The 22,734-nt window shown below is 45.7% G+C and overlaps 1 protein-coding gene across 1 annotated transcript in view; it reads left to right on the top strand.

Moving 5' to 3' along the window:
* Window positions 1–1,540: 1,540 nt before the first annotated feature.
* Window positions 1,541–22,734, top strand: part of DPP6 (dipeptidyl peptidase like 6) — a 1,064,355-nt gene continuing 1,043,161 nt past the window's right edge. Inside the window, exon 1 of the mRNA XM_027538503.1 lies at window positions 1,541–1,694. Coding sequence (XP_027394304.1) covers window positions 1,632–1,694 — 63 coding nt within the window. The 5' untranslated portion in view covers window positions 1,541–1,631. The remainder of the gene's footprint in view (window positions 1,695–22,734) is intronic.

The following is a 22,734-nucleotide window of genomic DNA, read 5'->3' as shown; positions in this document are numbered from 1 at the left end:
TCATCAGGCTTCCCCGGTGGCGCAGACAGGAAAGAACCGACCTGCCATGCTGGAGACCCAGGTTCCATCCCTGGGTCGAGAAGATCCCCTGGAGAAGGGAATGACAACCCTCTCCAGGATTCTTGCCTGGAGAATCCCATGGACAGAGGAACCTGGTGAAGTGGAGTCCATCGCGTCACAAACAGTCCGATAGGACTGAAGCGACATAGCAGGCACGCAGTGAACATCACCCAACGCCTGAGACAGAAATCTCCTTTCTAGTCAAGGGTACCATGTGGAGATGGGCTTCTGGAAGCAACTCCCTGTACAGGCTGCTTCCCACAGGTGAAACCAATTCCTTCGCTTTCTGAAGAACACTAAGGCTGTGAGGTTGCAAGATTCAGGAAACCGAATTATGTGGCTGGATTTTCCACTAGAATATTCCACCCCCGCCTGGATACACCTAGACGAAACTTCACATTTGGCTAAATAATATGGCTGTATCCTAAAGGTCCACCGTTCAGACTTGGGATTCTAAAATGTTGCAATGCAGTCAGTCTTCATAGAGCAGTTGCTCTTTCCTGATATATATCTATTTTTTTTATTTCTCAAGGGTGGATTTTTCCACCTCTACTCGAATGCTGCCTAATTAGATCGCGACTTCCCGGGAGTCAAAAAAGAAAAAAAAGAACAAGAAGAGAAGAAAATACAAAGAAAAGCCTTGGGGACCTGCAAGTACTTGCGCTGCATTGAGAAGTGGATGCACTCTGCCGCCCTTCCCCCAAGCCCGCGCGGGTCACCGCAGACCCCCGCCCCGCGCAGCGCGTGTCCGGAGCCGTGGCTGTGGCGGACTCTGCCAGGGAGCCCGGTCCCGTCCCAGCTCCCCCTCCGCTTCCTCGCCTCCCCCGGGCAGAGGCGCCTGGCAGAGCCTCGCGTGCCACCTCCCGACCACCCCGGGAAGCTTTGGCGACTGCACCCGGGGCAGGAGCGGCAGGCGAGAGCGGGCGCCCGCCCTGCGAGTGGCCCGTCTCAGTAGCCCCCGCGCCGGCCGGGCGTGTGCGGGTGCGCACGGACTGCGGCTCCAGCCCGGGCGTAGGAGGGCGGGGAGGTGTGTGCTAAGGTCGGCGCAGGAGCCGCGCGCGGACACGTGCGCCACGCGCCTCGCAGTGGCGGCTCGGCTCCGGGGGCGCGTGGGGGCGCGTGGTTCTAGAGCTTCGGTGGCTCTCCGCTGCCAGTCTCTCCGGCCAGGGCCAGTCCTGCCTGCCTCCCCCCGCCCCACCCTTCCCCACGCACATACCTCCTCGCCTCTCCCAGGAGCTCCTTTAGGATCTGCTGGTGCTCAGGTCCGGACAGTCCTGGACTGCTTCCCGGAGAAGGCAGCCCCGGGCACAGCGCCCTCAGAGCCGCCGGCGCCGGCCCGGCTCCCTCTGGGATCCCAGCAGCTGCTTCTCCTTCTTCGGCTCCGGGGCTTGCAGTGCTCAGCTTCCCTGGGCGAGGGGTCCCTCGGAAACCTGCCGCGTAGGGGACGCCGCCCGGACACGGCTGGACTGCCAGGACCCACCTCGCCTCCGGGAGACGCGCCCCTCGCCACCCTCCAGGCGCCGAGGAACTTGGAGAGGTTCTAGAGCATCGGTTCCCAAGTTCCTCCGGACATGAATCAGACAGCGGGAGCCTCCAACAACGTCAGGTGTCCCCCGGGGGGGAAAAGCCACAAGGTAAGGGACCCACGACGGCGGGGCTGGCGCGGGACCTAGAGAGCAGGTGGTGGTTGCAGTTGGCGGGCGAGAGGACGCGCGCAGGTTTGCGGATTCCTAGCCGCCTACCCCTCCTCCGTCGGGGAGGGGGTCCTTGAGTCCAGTCGGTGGACGCAGAGTCGGGTGTTGGGAGGATGGACGGTGTTCAGTCGACCCCGGGCCGACGCCAGGCTCTGTTGGTTCCCTTGCTCCGGGCTGCCCGGGGCTCAGCCAGCCAGCTCGCTGGCAGAAGCCGCCGTTTCCCGGGATTACCGGGTTTTCGAGGAGCGGGAGAGGTCGGCAGGGGCGGGGAGGCAGGGCCCGTGACCCCTCGGCCCGAGCTTCCCCTTCAGGGCTTGGCCAGGGCGCACGCTCTGGTTGGTGTCAGAGACACGTGCTTAATTAACTTGAATGGGCCGCTGCGTGCCTGGGATGATTTCCAGGAAATGACTGATGTTTGGAGAAAAGAGGGCGGGTCCGGACCCGAGGAGCCATCAGAACCCCTCGAGTAACCCAGAGCCAGAGGGACATGCCCCGGGAAGCATCCCTTTCTGCGCTCAGAGGAGCGGATACCCGCGGAGGTCTGGGTTCCGCCTTGGTCAGGTGCACCGCGCAGCCTTACCTGGCCATGGTCAGTGGTCCTCCTCTTCGCTGCCTTGCATGTCTGTCCTCTCCTCGGGTTGTGTCGGTTTGCAGGGAAATTCCTTACCCGGGTTCCACAGGGAAGCTGTGCCGGCGTCTATGTATCAAATGTACTTTAAAAATATTTTGGAGTGTTGCTAAATTTTTTTTTTTAATGGAAATAAGGCAAGGACTTTAGATCTTAGATTTGATGTGTACCCGGAATCTGTGCGCTGAGCTTTTGTCTTGTGTTTGCTCCACCTGTTTTTGCTTCTAAATTGTTCTATGCGGAGAGCAGCATGTGTGTTTATGAGCGTGTTAAGAGATGATTCCCACTAACATCTGTTTGTTGTGGTCTGGCCCTATGCGAAGTTGGTGGGAGTAATGGTATTAGATTCATCTGATGGATAAGGGGACTCCTGGTCTGTTGAGTTACATAAGATAAGGATTTAGGACTGAACACTTTTGTTTCAGTTAAGGGATAACCAGCATTTTCTACCCCATTTGGGCCTGGGTAAAACGTATGAATCAGCAAGTCATATCTTGATCTCTGTCCTCATTAACTATGATTCAGGTAGTTACACTTTGCAATTTATTTAATATCCTTAGGAAATGCCTTTTTAATATGGGATAGCTGGTATTATAAGACATTTATTAAAAATAAGGAAGTTTCACTCATCAGTGACTATGTAGTAGAGACACTCAGAAAATCATTCAGTAATTTCTTTTTGAAAACATGCCTTTGGTTCCAATGGTAAAGTGGCTTCTTGGCAATACTGCGAGCTATTGACACCAACAAAACTTTGCGGGAAGTGTTCAAGCACACAGCAACAGTTTAGAAGGTACTAGAAAACCTTTAGTCATGAGTTAGGCATCTCCCTGTGCCTCCAGCAGGTGTCTAACAAATGCTTTGTCCATATTAATTCAATAAACAGTTATCATCAGTCATTTGTACAGTGGCAGACTCCAGCTAAGTTCCATGAACCCGAATATGAGTTTAGAGATCTTCACTGTCTAGAACACAGCTCTAGTCATAACCACTTTTCATGCTTTAGAGTCTTTGATGGTCCCCACTGCCTAACATGACATTATGATTCTCCATCTGCTGGGGAAAAGAAAAAAAATTCCCGTCCTTTTCCTCCAAGAAGAATCCAGTTAGACTGTAGTTTGCCTCTGTCATTTTTAGATTGTATAATCGGTGGCTCGTCTTGAAGGTTGCAGCAGTGAAAGGCAGGGCTGGGATGGGGTATTGGTGAATGTTCTGGAGAGAATGAGGGGCAGGTACAGAGCAGGGGTTGACAGTCGACACTGGAAAGTACTGGACAGACTACATGAGACTCAATAGTTATAGTGAAACATCAAACATTAACATCAGTTTATTTAGTTGTAGGTTTGCAGTAAGTTTGTTTCTGTTTTCTGTGCTGTTGGGAGGGTTCATCCCGTCGACCTCTTGGGAGGAAGCGCCTCAAGCTCTCAGGAAGGCTTTTCTGGACTCTCCTGTGTGTTATCCATTTACTGATTACTGTCACAGTCATTTCTGCTTGGCAGTTTGTTCCTGTCTTCCTCTTTTAAGGGGTGGCTACTCAGCGGTTGAGTTTAGCCAGACTGAGATGTGTTATTTACCTCCAGGTTCCTTCTCAAATACTGAGCCCCCAGAACTGGGAAAATAAAGGTCCTTTTTGTAGCTTCCTTGCTCCTGACTGTGGGGGGGGGGGTGGTCATCAACATGTGCTAATAGCTGCTAAGGGCCACAGAGGGTGCCGATCCGACTGCCATCCCTGGTCTGGGCAGGAGCCAGTGGTCCTGAGGAGGGAGCTCTAGGAGTACCAGTCATCTGGGATAGGGCAAGGAAAATGTCCCCATGGGATGGCACTGTCTTACCCACCCCATGCTGGTCTGGTGCTGGGCACCATAAGCATATCCATCAAGCACCCGTCAAGCACCAGTCAACAGCTAGGGTTGTTCTAAATATTTGTGGGAGGGCTGACATTTGGGTGCAGCCCACAGACCCATAGAGCAGCCTACTTGGGGTGGTTCTGCAGGGGCGGGGCTCCGCATCCACGGGGGCGGGGCTCTGCATCCGTGGGGCGGGGCTTGGTGACTTCCGCCAGCTCTATTTGGATACTTTCTGGAAAGTCAGTAAGTGCCAGACTCGTTTGTTTTTTTATTTTTTTAAGATAAAAATGGTATACACTTTATGATACTAATTACCTAGAAATACACATGAAGAGAAAAGACAGTAAGGAACTCTACCAAACTGGTAACTGTGATCAGCTCAAAACCAGGAGATAAAGTGATTCTTACTCAATACTCATAATGTATTGTGGATTTTTTTTTTGAGTGCTTAGTGAATATATTTTGCAGTAGTATTACAAAATTATGTGAACATGTAAAATGTTGGTTTTGAAAACGTATATACCACTGCAGCAGCCTTTCTGGCAGCAGGGACTGGCTTATTGGAAGACAGTTTTTCCATGTATGGGGGTGGGTGATGGTTTCAGCCTGATTCTCATGCACTGCATTTATTGTGCACTGTATCTCTATTATTATCACATCAGCACCGCATCACATCTTCAGGCATTAGCTCCCAGAGATTAGAGATGCCTGTACCACTGTACAAGGGACTTATCAAACTCCAGTGTAACCTTTATGGAAGGAAGAGCTGCAGCTTTATTATTTACACAAGATGTTTGCATTTCTTTTTCATTGTCTAAAGGATGCTAAAGTCTTCTGTGGTAAAAGGGGAGGTTACTGATAAGTCTTAGTATTGCAGAACGGACAACTTAAACTTTAACATGCAGTCACTCAACTGTATTCCAAAATTATTCTGCAATTTGTTGTTTTACATTTTTCCCCTTGTTTTAACTTCTCACAGCACTAATTACTGATCCTTTTCGTCACTGCTCTTTGAAACATAGGAGCAGTGGTACCTAGATGTGACTGCTCGATGCTGGGTGAGCATCTTCAGGCCTGCAGGGCAGCCTCACATTCTGTTTTCTGACCTTCTCTCTGGAGTATTACATTTCCAATGTCATGCATATTTAAAGGAAAATAAATTTTATATTGAAAACATTTTATTGACATGAACTAGACACACTACTGTATCTAAAGCTCTAATCTTGATTGCTTTATGTTGGGCATTGCTATAATTGTTGAGGGAGGTTATCAAGAGGATGTGACTTCTGGTTCCACTGCACTGGAACCCCCAGCCCGGCCCGCCCCGCCCCCCCAATTCCCATAGTGGGAGCCATTCCAAAGATGCAGGCTTGAGAGAGTGATGTGGTTTCAAGACCACCTGGCCTGAATGCCTGGACCCAGTAAGGCCTCTCTGTAAGTTTGAAGATGCTGGTGAGAGTGTGTAGAGATACTGCTGATCTTCTGGTCACCCAAGCTCTAAGTCCCCTTCCCTATTAAAAGTGCCCCCTGCTGATCTGAAGTGACCTGCCTCTTTCTGAGGTCTCTCCCTGCCCTCCATGTGCAGGAGCAGATTTTAGGTTACACCCCCTAAAGCTGCTGAGAATCTGAACCAATAGTAATCCAAGCATGAAAAGTTTCTTTTTGATGAACTTAGTTTCTTCATCCCCACCCATGTCTACCGTCTACTCCTGGTGCTTCCTTCGTGGCAAGACATGGACGGCAAAGATGCGGCCTGTGGGCTCAGTTCCGCTTGGGTCTTTGTCACCTTCCCTTTAGGGCATTAAAAAAAAAAAAAAAGACTCAACTGAAAGTATTTTAGTTCAATAAGAATGCATTTTGCGCAATAATGCTAGCTAGAGCCAACCTGAACTTTTACTTTGTCTTTAGTCTTAAAAATATTTTCTGCTGGTTATAGAGTTCTGAGTGGGTAAGATTTTGGTTTCTCTTCAGCACTTTAAAGGTGGCGTTAGCTGAATTCTGGTCCCATTTTTTTTTTCTACTGAGACGTGACTCGTCATTTGATTCACTGGTGTCTGCGTGTAAGGTGCCGTTTTTACATCTGCCATCAGGATTTTCTCTTTCTCTTAGGTTTTCAGTGTTTGGGTGTCACGTGCCTGGGCATGATTCTCCTCCTGGGTGTCCTGCCACGGGGTCATAGGTCGTCTTGAATATTTAAATTCACCACATTTGGGAATATTGCAGCCATTGTTTCTCAGGTTTTTTTTCTTTTTTCTGTCCTATTCTTAATTTGTTGGGATGGCAATTACACGTAGGTTAGACACTTTATCTCATTCCACAGATGCTCCTCTTTCCTCTCTTCTTCAGATACCATCGCTTCTTTAGCTCAGGCTTCACTCTCTGTGCGCTGTTCTCCATTTCACTGTCTGCATTTCCAGTGGTTTACTCCAGATGCTGGAGTCTCGACTCTAGAATCCCCGCTTCGTTCTGGTGTCTTTTCATTTGTTGTGCGAGTCCCATTTTCCTTTAATCAATGAGCCTCATTGTAATCTCAGCTTTAAAATCCTTGCTCTCTAACATCTGGGTTGTCTGGGGACCGACTGGTGTTGCTTGTGCTTCTTTGCTGAGGATGGGCCACGTTTTCATGTTTCTTTTTATATTGAGTCACTTTCAATTGTAGCTTGACCTTGTGAATGTTGGATGGAGATGGTGGATTCTCCCTGAAGTGGACAATTAAGTGAACGGCAACTTATCTGTATTGTGCTCTATTATCTAGTTCAACTTGAATCCCCCTATATTCACATGGCTGGGTGGGGGGCAGCCAGCCATTTGGGCAGCAGTTTCACACAGAATTTGAGACTCTCCCACTGGTTTTGCTAATTCTAGAATCCCTGCCCCCACCCCCACCCCCCACTCCCGCCACTTTCTACCTGAAGCAGTTGCCGCAGACCTTGTTCCCTGCAAAATCTGCTCACTTTGGGTTGTTCTCCAGTGCCTTCAGATTGTGCTTGCTTTGCATTTTGACAGCTGTATGTGTGAAGCTGGTTTGTCAGGACCTTAACTCACCTATTGTGGGGACTGGGACTCCCCATGTCTTTCCCATCAATAAATTCAGTGCCCTGATTTCCAAATCAGTGGTTTGGGGGACCTCACCTACTGGAAGCCCTAGAATCAGTGGAATCAAGTTTCTATAATAACGACTCACTAGACGTACTCCTAACTTTATTTTTTATAAATTTTTAGTACACAACTTAATGTTCCTCTGCATTTTGGGACCACATCCAGGAAACAAGGGTCAACCAATGCCATTCCAGCCAATGTTGCTGTTCCCTCCTAATCTCCTCCTCCCCAAGACTGGTTAAATCTTTGTGAACTTCTCTTCTTGTTGAGTCTTGTTTTCTGTGTGTATTTTTTTTTTTAATTTCCTCTTCTGTCACCTTTTCCTCTTCTTCTTGCTTTACTTTTCCCAATGTATGCTCTCCAAAATTCACATTTTGACCAATCATATCCTGTTACATCTAAAGGTTCCTATTTGGTCCTTTTTTTCCCCCTTTCACACACATACATACAAAACAAAGCCCAATTTAATGATCTCCCCTCTCCAAGGTATAACACCTAGTTCTTCCCCCTCTTTCCTGCCCCTTCCTGCTTAGATCTGGGAGCTTCCCTTCACGAGGCATTTCACCCACTCTCCAAGCTTTTCCTCAGTCTACACTCTGGGGTTAAGGACCTCCGCCTCCTTTTTGCGGGTGAGAGGGTTCCCCGCCTGGATTTGAGGACGCAGCTGAATCCCCGGCTTCCTCCCTGTGTGCGGCCCCCCTAATGGTTACATCAGCCATGACTCACAAGCTGCTCTGGGCATCACAGACACACGCGAAGCTTGTGAATTGTGATTTATCGCTGTCGTAACTTGGTTCACGTCCTGTCTTTTCTCCTCCCTCACACATTCTACTTCGTGACCACCATCCCTGTGCTGGAACCGAGCATATCCCAGAGCTAGAATTCAGCTGAGACGGTGTCCTTCATGACTCCTGCTTCTCGGATCACTCCAGCTTGTCTTGTGGCTTGAATTTCAGGGCTTTCTACCTGTTCTGATCCCTGGGCCTCCCAGGACCTCAGCAGACAGCTTTGACTGAGTTCCCAGCTTCCCTGATGCTGACGGCTGACGATATCCATCATCCTCTGTGGGAGTGCCTGGTTCTTCCCGTCAGAGGGAATCCTCTGAACTTTGTTTTATTTATGCATTTATTTATTCTATTGAAGCATAGTTGATTTAATATGTAGTGTTAATTTTTAGACTACGACACAGTGATTCAGTTATACATACGTGTGCACATTCTTTTCCATATTCTGTTCCACTATGGTTTATCACAGGGTGTCTAATAGAGTTCGCTGTGCTCTACGGTAGGACCTCGTTGTTTATCCATTCTGTATGAACTAGTTTGCATCTGCTAAACCCGGACTCCCAATCCATCCCCCCCGACCCTCCTCCCCTTTGGCAGCTATTAGTCTCCTCTCTACATCTGCGAGTCTGTTTCACAGGTAAGTTCATTTGCTTCACATTTTAGATTCCCCATGTAAGTGATGTCCTAGGGTATTTGTCTTCTTTCTGAGTTTGACTTGCCAATCATAGTTCTTTAATATTTATTTTTATTTATTTGATTGCACTGGGTCTTAGTTTCAGCAAGTGGGACCTAGCTCCCTGACCAGGGTTCAAACTCGGGTCCCCTGCATTGAGATCGCTAAGTCTTAGCCACAGGACCCAGAGAAGTCCCACCAACCATAGTTCTGCATGCTAAACAAGTGGCTTCCTTTTTTGGTTGGTAATTACTGAAAGAAATAGGAAAGAAAACCCATATAAATAAAAAGAAAATGTAAATTCCTTTTACTACCCAGAATCTAAATCATGCTGGAGAATTTTAGAAAGTTTAATGGGATGCATAAAACATAAATTGCTGTAATGACTTCCAGGATATTAGTGAAAATCTATTTATGTTATTTTGGTTATACATTTTATTGATTTTTAAAATTTTAATTGTCCTCGTTTTCTCAGTAAAATGCATAAAACAAATATAAGCTCATGCATAAGTTAAATTTCCAGGAATAGAGGGCCGTAAATGAGAAGTAATTGTTTTTCTGGTCTAAATCTAGCATGTTGCATTGTTCAAATTATTTAAGTCAAAAGCTGGACCTCGAGTGCAGTGTTTCAATAATCTCACATCTTGTATCTTGTAGACCCCAAATCTGATGTTGTTTTTGACTAAGGGCCTAGAAATCTGTGTTCAGTCAACAGAGATGGAGGAAAGTTATCTAACACCTTGCTCATTCCCTCCCCATATTCTTAGGGCCTTAGAAAGTCTGCATTACCTTCATGACACACGGTTATAATGCTGTCTCAGTATCTGCACTGTCCTTTTTAAATTTTTAAAAAATTTAATTAAAACAACTTTAACTGAAGTCTTGTTGATTTACAATGTTTTTAATTTCAGGTGCACAGAAAGTGATTTAGTTACACAGACTCTTTCATTACAGGTTTTTACCAGAGATTAGATGTAGTTCCCTGTGCTGTTCAGTAGGTCCTGTTGCCTATCTACTTTATGAGTTGTAGTGTGTCAGTTCAGTTCAGTCGCTCAGTCGAGTCCAACTCTTTTCGACCCCATGAATCACAGCACGCCAGGCCTCCCTGTCCATCACCAACTCCCAGAGTCCACCCAAACCCATGTCCATCCAACCATCTCATCCTCTGTCGTCCCCTTCTCCTCCTGCCCTCAATCTTTCCCAGCATCAGGGTCTTTTCAAATGAGTCAGCTCTTCACATCAGGTGGCCAAAGTATTGGAGTTTCGGCTTCAACATCAGTCCTTCCAATGAACACCCAGGACTGATTTCCTTTAGGATGGACTGGTTGGATCTCCTTGCAGTCCAAGGGACTCTCAAGAGTCTTCTCCAACACCACAGTTCAAAAACATCAATTCTTTGGTGCTCAGCTTTCTTTATAGTCCAACTCTCACATCCATACATGACTACTGGAAAAACCATAGTGTGTATATATACATACATATATATATATATATAAACTGTGTATATGTAGATATATAAAATATATAAAGTGTGTACTCTGAATCCCAAACTTCTTTTTTTTAAAACAAAATATTCAAATGCAATACTAAGAGGGCATTAGATATTTAGAGATTACTAGATGCTTCACTTTCATGCATTGGAGAAGGAAATGGCAACCCACTCCAGTGTTCTTGCCTGGAGAATCCCAGGGACGGGGGAGCCTGCTGGGCTGCCATCTATGGGGTCGCACAGAGTTGGACATGACTGAAGCGACTTAGCAGCAGCAGCAGATGATTAAAATGATATCTGAATGTGATATCATTTTGTGATAGAAAATGAAGATGCAAGGGACCTTTCTTAAAGTCATCTCAAACGTAAGAGCTCAGATATGGAAAAACTCCTTTGGTGAAGGATTACTTACTGTGAAAGCGTGGAAATAAGGGGAAAGGAGGAAGCCTGGACCTCACAGTTGGTTGAGCTGTGCCTTCTGTGTGGACTGAGTCACAGGGAAGTGACTGAAGCTCCCTGGGCCTTTTTTTTTAATGTAAAAACAGGACATACACTAGGCCTCTGAGCCCCACCAAGCTCTTCACTGTGAATATCCCATCCCCAGAAAGAGCCAGCAGCGAGGTGGTTTGCTGTTATTAAGGCATTCCCAGCTGCAGAAGTCAAAGGCAATTCTGTAATAAAATATATTCAGTGGAAACTCTAAACCAGCAGGAGTCCTTCACACTTTAGTATAAAAGCAAACACATACTGTGAATATCTGACATAAAACTGAGGCCAGAATGGGAAGGTACTAAATGAATCGAAGACACAACCAACAATTTGAGTTGCCTTTCTCCCTCCTTCCACTTTTCCAATTTTTTTCCTGAATGTTAGCTTATTTCACCTTCATAACAGCCACTAAGGTAGATACATGAATTTTTATTTCTTCCTTTTTTTTTTAACTGAGGAAATGGAGTTCCATGATTATATGCAAATCATTTGTGGCCCCAGGGGTGGTAAAATGAAGAAAATGTATTCAAAAATGTATTCAAACTGAAAACACATAAATAATAACTAGTACTGGATTTGTTTACTTGGTAGCTTCAACCTGTGTTTCTTTCAACCCTTAAGTCTCCCTGTTCCTTTATTTATATATTTTGTGGGCGTTGGATTCCTTACCTATGACACTTAGAAGAAGAAGAAAAAACTGCTGCTACTTTTATTAATGAGATAGGATCTTCACAGGTGAGACAGGAAACAACAGAGTACAATACCAGGGGGTGTTAAAAACGAGTAAGGCTGCCCTGTGGGATTGCAGTTGGTCAGAGCAGAGAGTGGTCAGTGGAGTTTACGGGGCGAGGCAGAGACATTGCTGACTGTCCTTTCCACGCGGCCTGCAGTCTTAGAAGGAGCACACAGGCTTGAGGCTCCATGCAACAGGCTTGCCCGCTTTCCAGATAGATAACTGTAATCTTTGGCAACTCAGGGACCTGTAGAGTTATTATGGAACATTGTCTGTATTGGCTCCTGGTGCTTTTTATGTGTGACCTGTGAGAATAGATTCCGGTTCTTTCCAGTAGAGGAATTGTGCTTAATTTCCTCTGTGTAATAGTCAGGAGCCTGAGAAATCATCAAAAGGGACCTGATATGAAAATATATATATATATAAAAACAATACGCAGTGGGTAAAATCTCCCACGCCGCATCCACACTTTTGGGGGTGCCACAACATTTCTTTCTTAATTCACTTGTCAGCTGCCAGCTGGACATGTGTGTAACAGAGATGCTATTCATTGCTTCCTGGGCTGTTTATGGTCAGTGAGAGTAGATGCCTGCCCACAGCTTCTGCTTTCCTGTTTAAAACAGAGGACTCAGCCTGCTCCTGAACACAGCTGTTTAGACTGGGTCTGACCACGTCGTCCCACAGAGGAAATCGGCAGGGTGAACTGAGCCAATCAAACCCTCTCTTGGCAATTTTGAAGCGAGAGACAGAGATGCCCATCGGAGGGCAGAGGTCGCCTGTGTAAGAGCACGTAGGCTCTGACAGCCGTGTACATTCCTGAGGTGCTAAGGATGCCTGCTGGGAGGAAGAAGGGGGCAGCAGAGGTGACAGGAGTGGTGAGGCCCAGAGGACCTGGCCTCGCCTTCAGGCCGCCGAGTTACAGTTCGCAGGAAGCCTGTCTCTGTTGTTGTCTTTGCCGTTCAGTTGCTAAGTCATATCTGACTCTTTGCAACCCCGTGGACTGTAGCACGCCAGGCTTCCTTGTCCTTCACTGTCTCCCAGAGCTTGCTCAAATTCATATCCATCGAGTCGGTGATGCCATCCAACCATCTCGTCCTCTGTCATCCCCTTCTCCTCCTGCCCTCAATCTTTTCCAGCATCAGGGTCTTTTCCAGTGAGTCAGCTCTTCGCATCAGGGGGCCAAGGTTTTGGAGCTTCAGCTTCAGCTTCAGTCCTTCCAAATGAACATTCAAGTTGATCTCCTTTAGGATGGACTGGTTGGATCTCCTTTTAGTCCAGGGGACTCTCAAGAGTTCTCCAGCACCACAGTTTGAGCCTGTCTCTATGCCCGTATATGTCCTTTAAGCTCCTTGTGCTTTCTGAGATGTACTACTATGTAAAATTGACAGAAAATAAAGAAAACCTGAAATTTCTAGCAAGACTTCCCATGTTCATTCCGTCTCCCCACTCCTACCAAATAGAACTGTTTTGGTGGAACAAACTTTTTGTTAAACTTCTTTGCATTCTCGCTTGATATCTCAAGAGACACAAGTGAGGAAAAAGAAGTCACCGAATTGCTTTCTAAGCAGGAGTGGGAGTGATGGCTACGTTCCAGGTTATTATTGGATAGAGCTTGCCAAGAGCTGAATTTATCAGAAAAATAGAGGGTATCTGTGCGGCTTTGTGGCAAGAGATAAAAGGAACAAGACAGAAAAAGATGATGTTGCTGGCGGCCAGGAGCTGTACACTGGGGAGTGGAATAGAAATGTTGGGGGTGGTATCTCCCTTTTCAGAGACGTGGCAAGAAAAATCTCTGGGCTCACTGATGTGCTGCCTGGCTAGACATGGGCTTTCTGCAGCAACTGGAGTTGGGTCTTTTGATGTAACTTTGAATATAGGTTCAAGATGAGGGCGGGACAAGGTCTCAAGTGCACAGGGGGCGCCCAGAAAATTCAGATTACCTCCACAATATATTTGTTATTGTTTTCATTTTGTTTTTTAATTTGAGCTACTTTCAGGGGTTTCTATGTTTTTCTCAATCCAATGAGCTGTAACAGAAATGGTGTGGAATGTGTAAAGCATGGAGTGGGGTGGTGGGGTGGGGTTCAGTAAACATGAGACCTGATCTCTTTCTTCAATGAATGCTCAGTATTCTATTGACTGCATCCGACGACTCTTGGAATCATCAGGAGACAAACTTCTTGGTTTTTTCCAATGTGTCTTTGAAACAAGTATTTTGACTGGTTGGTACCCAGATTTGTGAAGCTATTTAGCTTTTTCTGTGTCCTTTTGTATTACAGATGAGTGTGAGTGTGTGTTAGTCGGTCAGTTGTGTCTGACTCTTTGTGACCCCGTGGACTGTAGCCCACCAGGCTCCTCTGTCCCTGGGATTCTCCAGGCAAGAATCCTGGAGTGGGTTGCCATTCCCTTTTCCAGGGGATCTTCCCGACCCAGGGATCGAACCCATGTCTTCTGCATTGGCAGGCAGATTCCTTTTGTCTGAGCCACCAGGAAGCCCTTGAAATGCCCAGGCCGGTCTTCTATAGGGTCCTTGGACTGCAAGATCGACCAATGAATTCTGAGGGAAATCAACCCTGAATAGTCATTGAAAGGACTGATGCTGAAGCTGAAGCTCCAGTACTTTGGCCACCTGATGCAAAGAGCCTACTCATTGGAAAAGACCCTGATGCTGGGAAAGATTGAAGGCAGGAGGAGAAGGGGACAACAGGGGATGAGATGGTTAGATAGTATCACCAACTCAATGGGAATGGATTTGAGTAAACTCCAGGAGATAGGGAAAGACAGGGAAGCCTGGTGTGCTGCAGTTCATGGGGTCACAAAGAGTCGGACAGGACTTAGCGACAGAACAAGAATAACTGGTCCAGCATCTTGGGTCAGCTGTCCACTTGGGTCAGCTGTCAGATGCCATCTTCTTTGCCTCTTGCTCTGGTATTCTGTCTCCCAGAGCACACTCTGAGTAGCAAGGCTCCACTGCTTTCAGATGTATCAGGGTAACACTGATACATCCCATATTACAGGATGCCTTTGGTTATGTAGTTGTGACAAATCACTGGAAGCCTTCCTGCTTGGGAAAGGCTTGGTCGTAGTTTGCATTTAATGGTACCTAATTTCTTCAGTCCATGGTTAGACTATTTGGTGCCATTCATTTGGAAAGGAGGATTGAAATAGACAAAAAGAGAGTGGGCTTCTTATCGTCAACTGTGCTCTCAGCAGCTTTGTGGCCATCACCAAGGGGTCAGCATTTCCAGAGCTTAACCACCTTTATTAGACTTTATTATTCAGATGGGCTCCAATGGCCTCGGAAATAGTAATATTTTAAGTGTGAAAAAGTGAAGTTGCTCAGTCATGTCTGACTCTTTGCAAACCCATGGACTGTAGCCAACCAGGCTCCTCCATCCATGGAATTTTCCAGGCAAGAGTACTGGAGTGGGTTGCCATGCCCTTCTCCAGGGGATCTTCCCAACCCAGGGATCGACCCTGGGTCTCCCGCATTGCAGGCAGACACTTTACCATCTGAGCCACCACGGAAGCCCCAATTTTATGCTTATCTACTCAACTGTACTGGGATTCCCATGTGGGTCAGCGGTGTAGAATCCACCTGCCATGCAGGAGACTTGGGTTCAATCTCTGGGTGGGGAAGATCCCCTGGAGGAGGAAATGACAACCCACTCCAGTATTCTTGCCTGGGAAATCCCATGGATGGAGGAGCGTGGTGGGCTACAGTTCATAGGGTTGCAGAGAGTCAGACATGACTTAGCAACTAAAGAACAACAACAATTCAACTTTATTACTGAAAACTTGGGAACCATCTCTGTATTTTTGCATATATTTTTATTTGTGGAACAGGAGCTAGAATTTTGCCCTTAGTTCATGGTCAGGAAATGTTTGTGACGATGCTGAAGAACTTTGGTGATAGGAGAGTGGATCCAAATACTGAGGGATCCACTGGCTTTTTGAAAATGTATTTAGCACATCTTTTTTTTTTTTTTTTAACAAATCTTTATTGCCGAATGATGTTGACTTTCTAAGTGAAAATAGTAAATCCCATTGTATTCATATATGCTGTTTCTCATCTCTGACTTTGAGTAGAGCTAAGAGAGGTAACACTTCCAAAATCCAATCAGATCAGTAGAGGAGAAGAGTTATAAACTTTATTGTTATAAAACAATGAATTTTTCTTTCTTTTTTTTTTTTTTTAAGAAACAGGCCAGGAAATACAGGCAAAGAAAACCTGTGTTTCCTTGCTCACATGTTTTGGTGATTCTACATCAATAAAAATGTGTTCTCTTTAAGTTATAGTTCACCAGCACATTATCAAAATCACTTCATCTTTCTAAATAGTTGCTATATATTTTAAAATAGCTATTTGAGTTCTAGCCACATCAGAATCCACTTAATAATTTGCAGAGTGCTTCGTGGAGCTCTGAGCTGTCCCGTCTCAGAGTCTCCTGGGCTGTAGAGCCATAAGTTGAGGAGAGTCAAGAAAATGACTGATGGAAAAGGCAAAATGACCCAGTCACAGTCTGTAAATTGCATATTATTACAAACAAGGAAATGTCACCATGACATTTAGTAGCTGGAAAAGAGGAGTGAGGAGGGGTTGAGCAGGAGTCGTAAATAGGCTTGTGAAGTCTAGAGATTCTTGCTTGGTACCTCCTCTTGCCGTACTGAGTCAAGTGTTTCCCTTTATCCAGGAGAGCAGAAAATACCCATTGTTCATCTCCCCGCTGAATGATGACATTTAAGGGCTGAAAGTGAAAGTGTTGGTCACTCTGTCATGTCCTGCTCTTTGCGACCCCATGGACTGTAGCCCCCCAGGCTCCTCTGTCCATGGATTTTTCCAGGCAAGAATACTGGAGTGCGTTGTCATTCCCTTCTCCAGGGGATCTTCCTGACCCAAGATCTCCTGCTTTGCAGGCAGATTCTTTACCATCTGAGCCACCAAGGAAGCCTCATTTTTAAGGGACAGATTGAGTAAATTGCTGCCCTGAGGGCAACTTTGAAAATAGAACATTCAAGGGTCAAGTGTATGTCACAAATGTGGGAAAAGCTCTGTGTATATGGATTGGATATTCTGGGAGACTTTGAAATCTTATTCCGGATAAATCTACCAGAGACTATTGGGCTGGCCAAAAAGTTCCATTTGGGTTTTTCAATACGAATGTTAAAATCTACACCACTCCACGTTCCCTTTGCAGCTCTTTGTGTCCATGGCTCCACGCGCATCCGTTTTTGTTGTGTGTCTTGTGAAGAGGACACTGGGACTGATGTCTCACAGCGGGTGTGAAGGCAGCCCCTAGTGTCAAGAGTGCCGAGTGAGTGGGTATGAAGCAGCATGAGCTCTTTTATCACTGAAATGAGTAGCCCCTGACCTTTTTGGTTCCAGGAATCGATTTCTTGGAAGACAGTTTTTTCACGGACCGCAGTGTGTGTGGGGGGATGGTTTGGGAATGATTCAAGCTCCTTACATTTATTATGCATTTTGCTTCTATCATTATTGCATCAGCTCCACCTCAGATCATCAGGCATTAGATCCCAGAGGCTGGGGACCCCTGGGCTAAATGGATATCAATTTCTGAAGTAGAAGATTCAAACTTAGAAAATTGGTAATGGAATCAGAGTTGCAGAAGAGAAACAATTATTTGGGTCTGGGTGTGGTGTTATGGGAAGTAAACTAGAAAGTTAATCCAGGATCAATAAAGCAGTATCTGGGCAGCAGCAGAAATGCAGTTAGGAATCTATAATGTACATTTATGTGGCCCAGGAATTTTTAACTTGGTAAAGTGCAGCAATTTGAAAAAGGAAGACGTATTCCCTGTGAACGGGCAATGCTCAGAGAGGAAGAGGCAGATGGTTTCTCTGTGGATTAGAAGATGGAGAACTCTGTGCCAGGAGTGTATGTCTTTCCCTCAACCCTCACAGTGGGCCTCCAAGTGCTCCTGTGGGACTCAGGCATGTTAACTAACCTGCCCGTGGTCACTTGTCCATGAAGGTGCAGACCTGGGCTCCAGATCCTAGACTCGAAATCTCACGCTTCATGCTTAGACCGTGCTGGTTGCATTGCGTGTGTGCACAGTGGTGTCCAACTCTCTGTGACCCCATGGACATGAAATTGTCCAGGCAAGAATACTGGAGGGGGTTGCCATTTCCTCCTCCAGGGGATCTTCCTGACCCAGCCATCTCACTGGCGTCTCCTGTACCTCTTGCATTGGCAGGTGGATTCTTTACCACTAGCGCCACCTGGGAATCCCCTGCTAACACCATTCTGGGTAGTAAGTGGTGGAAAGGAAGTCAGTTAATCGAAATTGTCATTTAGCAATTTGGGCATTAGTTGACTTGACTATCGAATAAATAAAGTTCTTCTGCATTAGAAGAACCTTATTGTACAGTAGCAGTGTCCTGCTGTTGTAGAGGCTGTGGCTTTGATTCATTTGTCGAAAGGTCATTTATTTTAACAAATTGATCTTGTATCCATTAATCTCACCACTCTCTCATTAGTTCTAATGGCAAGTTTGGGTTAATCCTGTGTATTTGATCATTCTATCCACAGATCAGTTCAGTTCAGTTCAGTCACTCAGTTGTGTCCGACTCTTTGCGACCCCATGAATTGCAGCATGCCAGGCCTCCCTGTCCATCACAAACTCCCGGAGTTCACTCATACCCAAGTCCATTGAGTTAGTGACGCCATCCAGCCATCTCATCCTCTGGTGTCCCCTTCTCCTCCTGCCCCCAATCCCTCCCAGCATCAGAGTCTTTTCCAATGAGTCAACTCTTCGCATGAGGTGGCCAAAATACTGGAGTTTCAGCTTCAGCATCATTCCCTCCAAAGAAATCCCAGGGCTGATCTCCTTCAGAATGGACTGGTTGGATCTCCTTGCAGTCCAAGGGACTCTCAAGAGTCTTCTCCAACACCACAGTTCAAAAGCAGCAATTCTTCGGTGCTCAGCTTTCTTCACAGTCCAACTCTCACATCCATACATGACCACAGGAAAAACCATAGCCTTGACTAGACAAACCTTTGATGGCAAAGTAATGTCTCTGCTTTTGAATATGCTATCTAGGTTGGTCATAACTTCCCTTCCAAGGAGTAAGCGTCTTTTAATTTCATGGCTGCAGTCACCATCTGCAGTGATTTTGGAGCCCAGAAAAATAAAGTCTGACACTGTTTCCCCATCTATTTCCCATGAAGTGATGGGACCAGATGCCATGATCTTCTTTTTCTGAATGTTGAGCTTTAAGCCAACTTTTTCACTCTCCACTTTCACTGTCATCAAGAGGCTTTTGAGTTCCTCTTCACTTTCTGCCATAAGGGTGGTGTCATCTGCATATCTGCTGCTGCTGCTGCATCGCTTCAGTTGTGTCAGACTCTGTACGACACCACAGATGGCAGCCCACCAGGCTCCCCCGTCCCTGGGATTCTCCAGGCAAGAATACTGGAGTGGGTTGCCATTTCCTTCTCCAATGCGTGAAAGTGAAAAGTGAAAATGAAGTCGCTCAGTTGTGCCTGACTCTTAGCAACCCTATGGACTGCAGCCTACCAGGCTTCTCTGTCCATGGGACTTTCCAGGTAAGAGTACGGTTATTGATATTTCTCCCGGCAATCTTGATTCCAGCTTGTGTTTCTTCCAGTCCAGCGTTTCTCATGATGTACTCTGCATATAAGTTAAATAAACAGGGTGACAATATACAGCCTTGACGAACTCCTTTTCCTATTTGGAACTAGCCTGTTGTTCCATGTCCAGTTCTAACTGTTGCTTCCTGACCTGCATACAGATTTCTCAAGAGGCAGGTCAGGTGTTCTGGTATTCCTGTTTCTTTCAGAATTTTCCACAGTTTATTGTGATCCACACAGTCAAAGGCTTTGGCATACTCAATAAAGCAGAAATAGATGTTTTTCTGGAACTCTCTTGCCTTTTCCATGATCCAGCGGATGTTGGCAATTTGATCTCTGGTTCCTCTGCCTTTTCTAAAACCAGCTTGAACATCAGGAAGTTCACGGTTCACGTATTGCTGAAGCCTGGCTTGGAGAATTTTGAGCATTACTTTACTAGCATGTGAGATGAGTGCAATTGTGCGGTAGTTTGAGCATTCTTTGACATTGCCTTTCTTTGGGATTGGAATGAAAACTGCCCTTTTCCAGTCCTGTGGCCACTACTGAGTTTTCCAAATTTGTTGGCATATTGAGTGCAGCCCTTTCACAGCATCGTCTTTCAGGATTTGGAATAGCTCAAGTGGAATTCCATCACCTCCACTAGCTTTGTTCATATTGATGCTTTCTAAGGCCCACTTGACTTCACATTCCAGGATGTCTGGCTCTAGGTCAGTGATCACACCATTGTGATTATCTGGGTCTTGAAGATCTTTTTTGTACAGTTCTTCTTTGTATTCTTGCCACCTCTTCTTAATATCTTCTGCTTTTGTTAGGTCCATACCATTTCTGTCCTTTACTGAGCCCATCTTTGTATGAAATGTTCCCTTGGTATCTCCAATTTTCTTGAAGAGATCTCTAGTCTTTCCCATTCTGTTGTTTTCCTCTACTTCTTTGCATTAATCACTGAAGAAGGCTTTCTTATCTCTTCTTGCTATTCTTTGGAACTCTGCATTCAGATGCTTATATTTTTCCTTTTCTCCTTTGCTTTTCACTTCTCTTCTTTTCACAGCTATTTGTAAGGCCTCCCCAGACAGCCATTTTGCTTTTCTGCATTTCTTTTCCATGGGGATGGGCTTGATCCCTGTCTCCTGTACAATGTCACGAACCTCATTCCATAGTTCATCAGGCACTCTGTCAGATCTAGGCCCTTAAATCTATTTCTCACTTCCACTGTATAACTATAAGGTATTTGATTTAGGTCATACCTGAATGGTCTAGTGATTTTCCCTACTTTCTTCAATTTAAGTCTGAGTTAATGACAAGTATATCTCTTACTTCCCACACAGATTTTTCTGTGTATTTATCTTTCCTTTGACTCGGTCAGGACCTCAGGTACCATTACACAGCAGTATTTCTGGTGAGGATTGCTCAGTATTTTAGCATGATGAAGATATGTACTGGTGCCATTTACTGAGAGAGAGAAAAATGAGAGAGGAGTGCTTGGGAGGCAAATAGAGCCATCCGTGTGATGGGTCCACATCTACATAAACGTCTGTTGCTTTGGAAAACGGTCACTTCCGGAGGTTTCAGCTTGAGCGTCATCAGCTTATGGGTATTAAAATGTGAGGTGAATTTCCAGTTTCTGCTCAGGGATGTTAACAGCTGGAAAAATGGATAAACCACAAGATCCTACTGTACAGCACAGGGAACTACACTCAATGCCCTGTGATAAGCCATAGTGGAAAAGAACGTCCAAAAGAAATAAATATGAAATTGACACATTGTAAATCAACTATACGTCAATAAAATTTTTTTTTTATTTAAAAACTGGAAAGAGTGTCACAGCCACCCTTACAACGAAGAAAATGTCAGTTGACATGCAAGTTCATGACTTTTTTTTTTTAAATCTCTGATAGATATGAGGTTTCAGGACAGTCAACTGACTCAACTCTAGGGAGAGACAGAGGCCGCTGGCAGAACAGGGTTTAAACAATTGCTTACTTGATTCTGATGCTTCAGATCCCTGTAGGAAGAATTCAGCCTGAAGAGTTGGTGGATGGGTGGAGGTTAAGTGCTGGCAGGTGGGAACCTGAAGCCCATGGGGGCTGCTTCTTGGGGGGAGGGGGAAGGTTCACGCTCTCCTGAAGGAGAACTTATCAAACGTTAATGGTCGCTCGCACAACTTGGGATCCAGGATTGGATCCTGGAACAGAAAAAGGACCTTTGTGAGAAACCTGCAGAAATCCAGCACATTCTTCAGTTAAGCGTACTGGAGCAACGTTCCTGACTTTGCTGCTTGTACTGTTGCTGTACAGATGCTAACATTAGGGGACAGAGGAATGCTCTCCTATATTTGCAGCTTTTTTGTAAGACTAAAACTATTTCAAAATAAAGAGCTTTTAAACAAGAGCTTAAGGATTACAGAGATAAGCATGTGAAGAAATGTGTGAAACTGGTTATTGTTTTTTAAAAAAAGTGCAAATAGAGAAAGGAACATTCATGGGAACTGAGTGTGAAGGTTTACAGAAGAAAAGCAGTGAATCCAAAGAAAATCGTGTCTTACAAACCAAGGAAACGGCCGTGCTGGAATTGCACCCCTATAGAGCACACCCATGAACATACCTCCAAACAAAGAAATGATGCCAAGATGACATAAGTTTGTGGGGTGGTCGATCTTCTTGAAATTAACAGTTTATATGAACACAATAATGGGTTTGAGAAGGGCTTCACCACAGAACTCTTAAAAAAAAAAAAACTTATGTGCCCCAAATTCTTTAGCTGTGCCTTTTAATTTTCCAATAGCCTTTTGAAATCAGTGAAATCAGGAATGAGGTCTAGTTGGAGTTACTTGAAAACAGTAGCATTTGTGGGCTTCCTTCGTGGTCAGTGGTTAAGAATCCACCTGCCGATGCAGGGCCCCAGGTTCGGTCCTGGTCTGGGAGGAGCTACATGCCGCGGGGTGACTCAGCCCGTGAGCAACAGCTATTGAGACTGTGCTCTGGACGCCAAGAGCCACAACTACTGAGCCCGTACGCACCAGATGCTTAAGCCTGCACACCCTGGAGCCCTTGCTCTGCAACAAGAGAAGCCACCGTAATGAGGAGACAGAGCCGGGAAATAAAGAGTAGCCCCTGCTTGCTGCAACCAGAGAAAGCCTGTGCGTAGCAACAAAGACCCAGCCAGCCATAAATAAAAAACCAAAATTTTAAAAAGAAATACAGTTTGCAGCACATTATAGGTATTTATTCATTAATCAAGTATTTATTGCACACACACCTAGATTCCCTTAGACCTTTGCCCAATGCTTTGGTGAAGCTTCAACAGACATGAGAATAACCAGAGGTGGTAGCCGAGGGGCAAATATGAATGACCAACCAACCCCGAGAATCTGGGCATAAAAAGTGAGGACCAGTTCTCTCCCAAGCCTGCAGATGAGGAAGATGAAGTGAGCATCCGGATTGGGGCTCAGTCCGGAGGGATGTGTCATCGTGGACAGAATAGGATTCTTAGGTTGATTCATTCTACACACTTGACCTCTAGGGTTCCATTTGGAGTTTGATGCAGAGACCTGGGTTGACATAAAGATGTTTCCCCATGGGATGGGTCATCACGTGAAGTCGCCTCATAATCTTGGATTCAGAGGAAA

This window comes from Bos indicus x Bos taurus, chromosome 4, assembly GCF_003369695.1.
Source record: "Bos indicus x Bos taurus breed Angus x Brahman F1 hybrid chromosome 4, Bos_hybrid_MaternalHap_v2.0, whole genome shotgun sequence".
NCBI lineage: Eukaryota > Metazoa > Chordata > Mammalia > Artiodactyla > Bovidae > Bos > Bos indicus x Bos taurus.
This window is presented reverse-complemented; position numbering and strand designations above follow the sequence as displayed.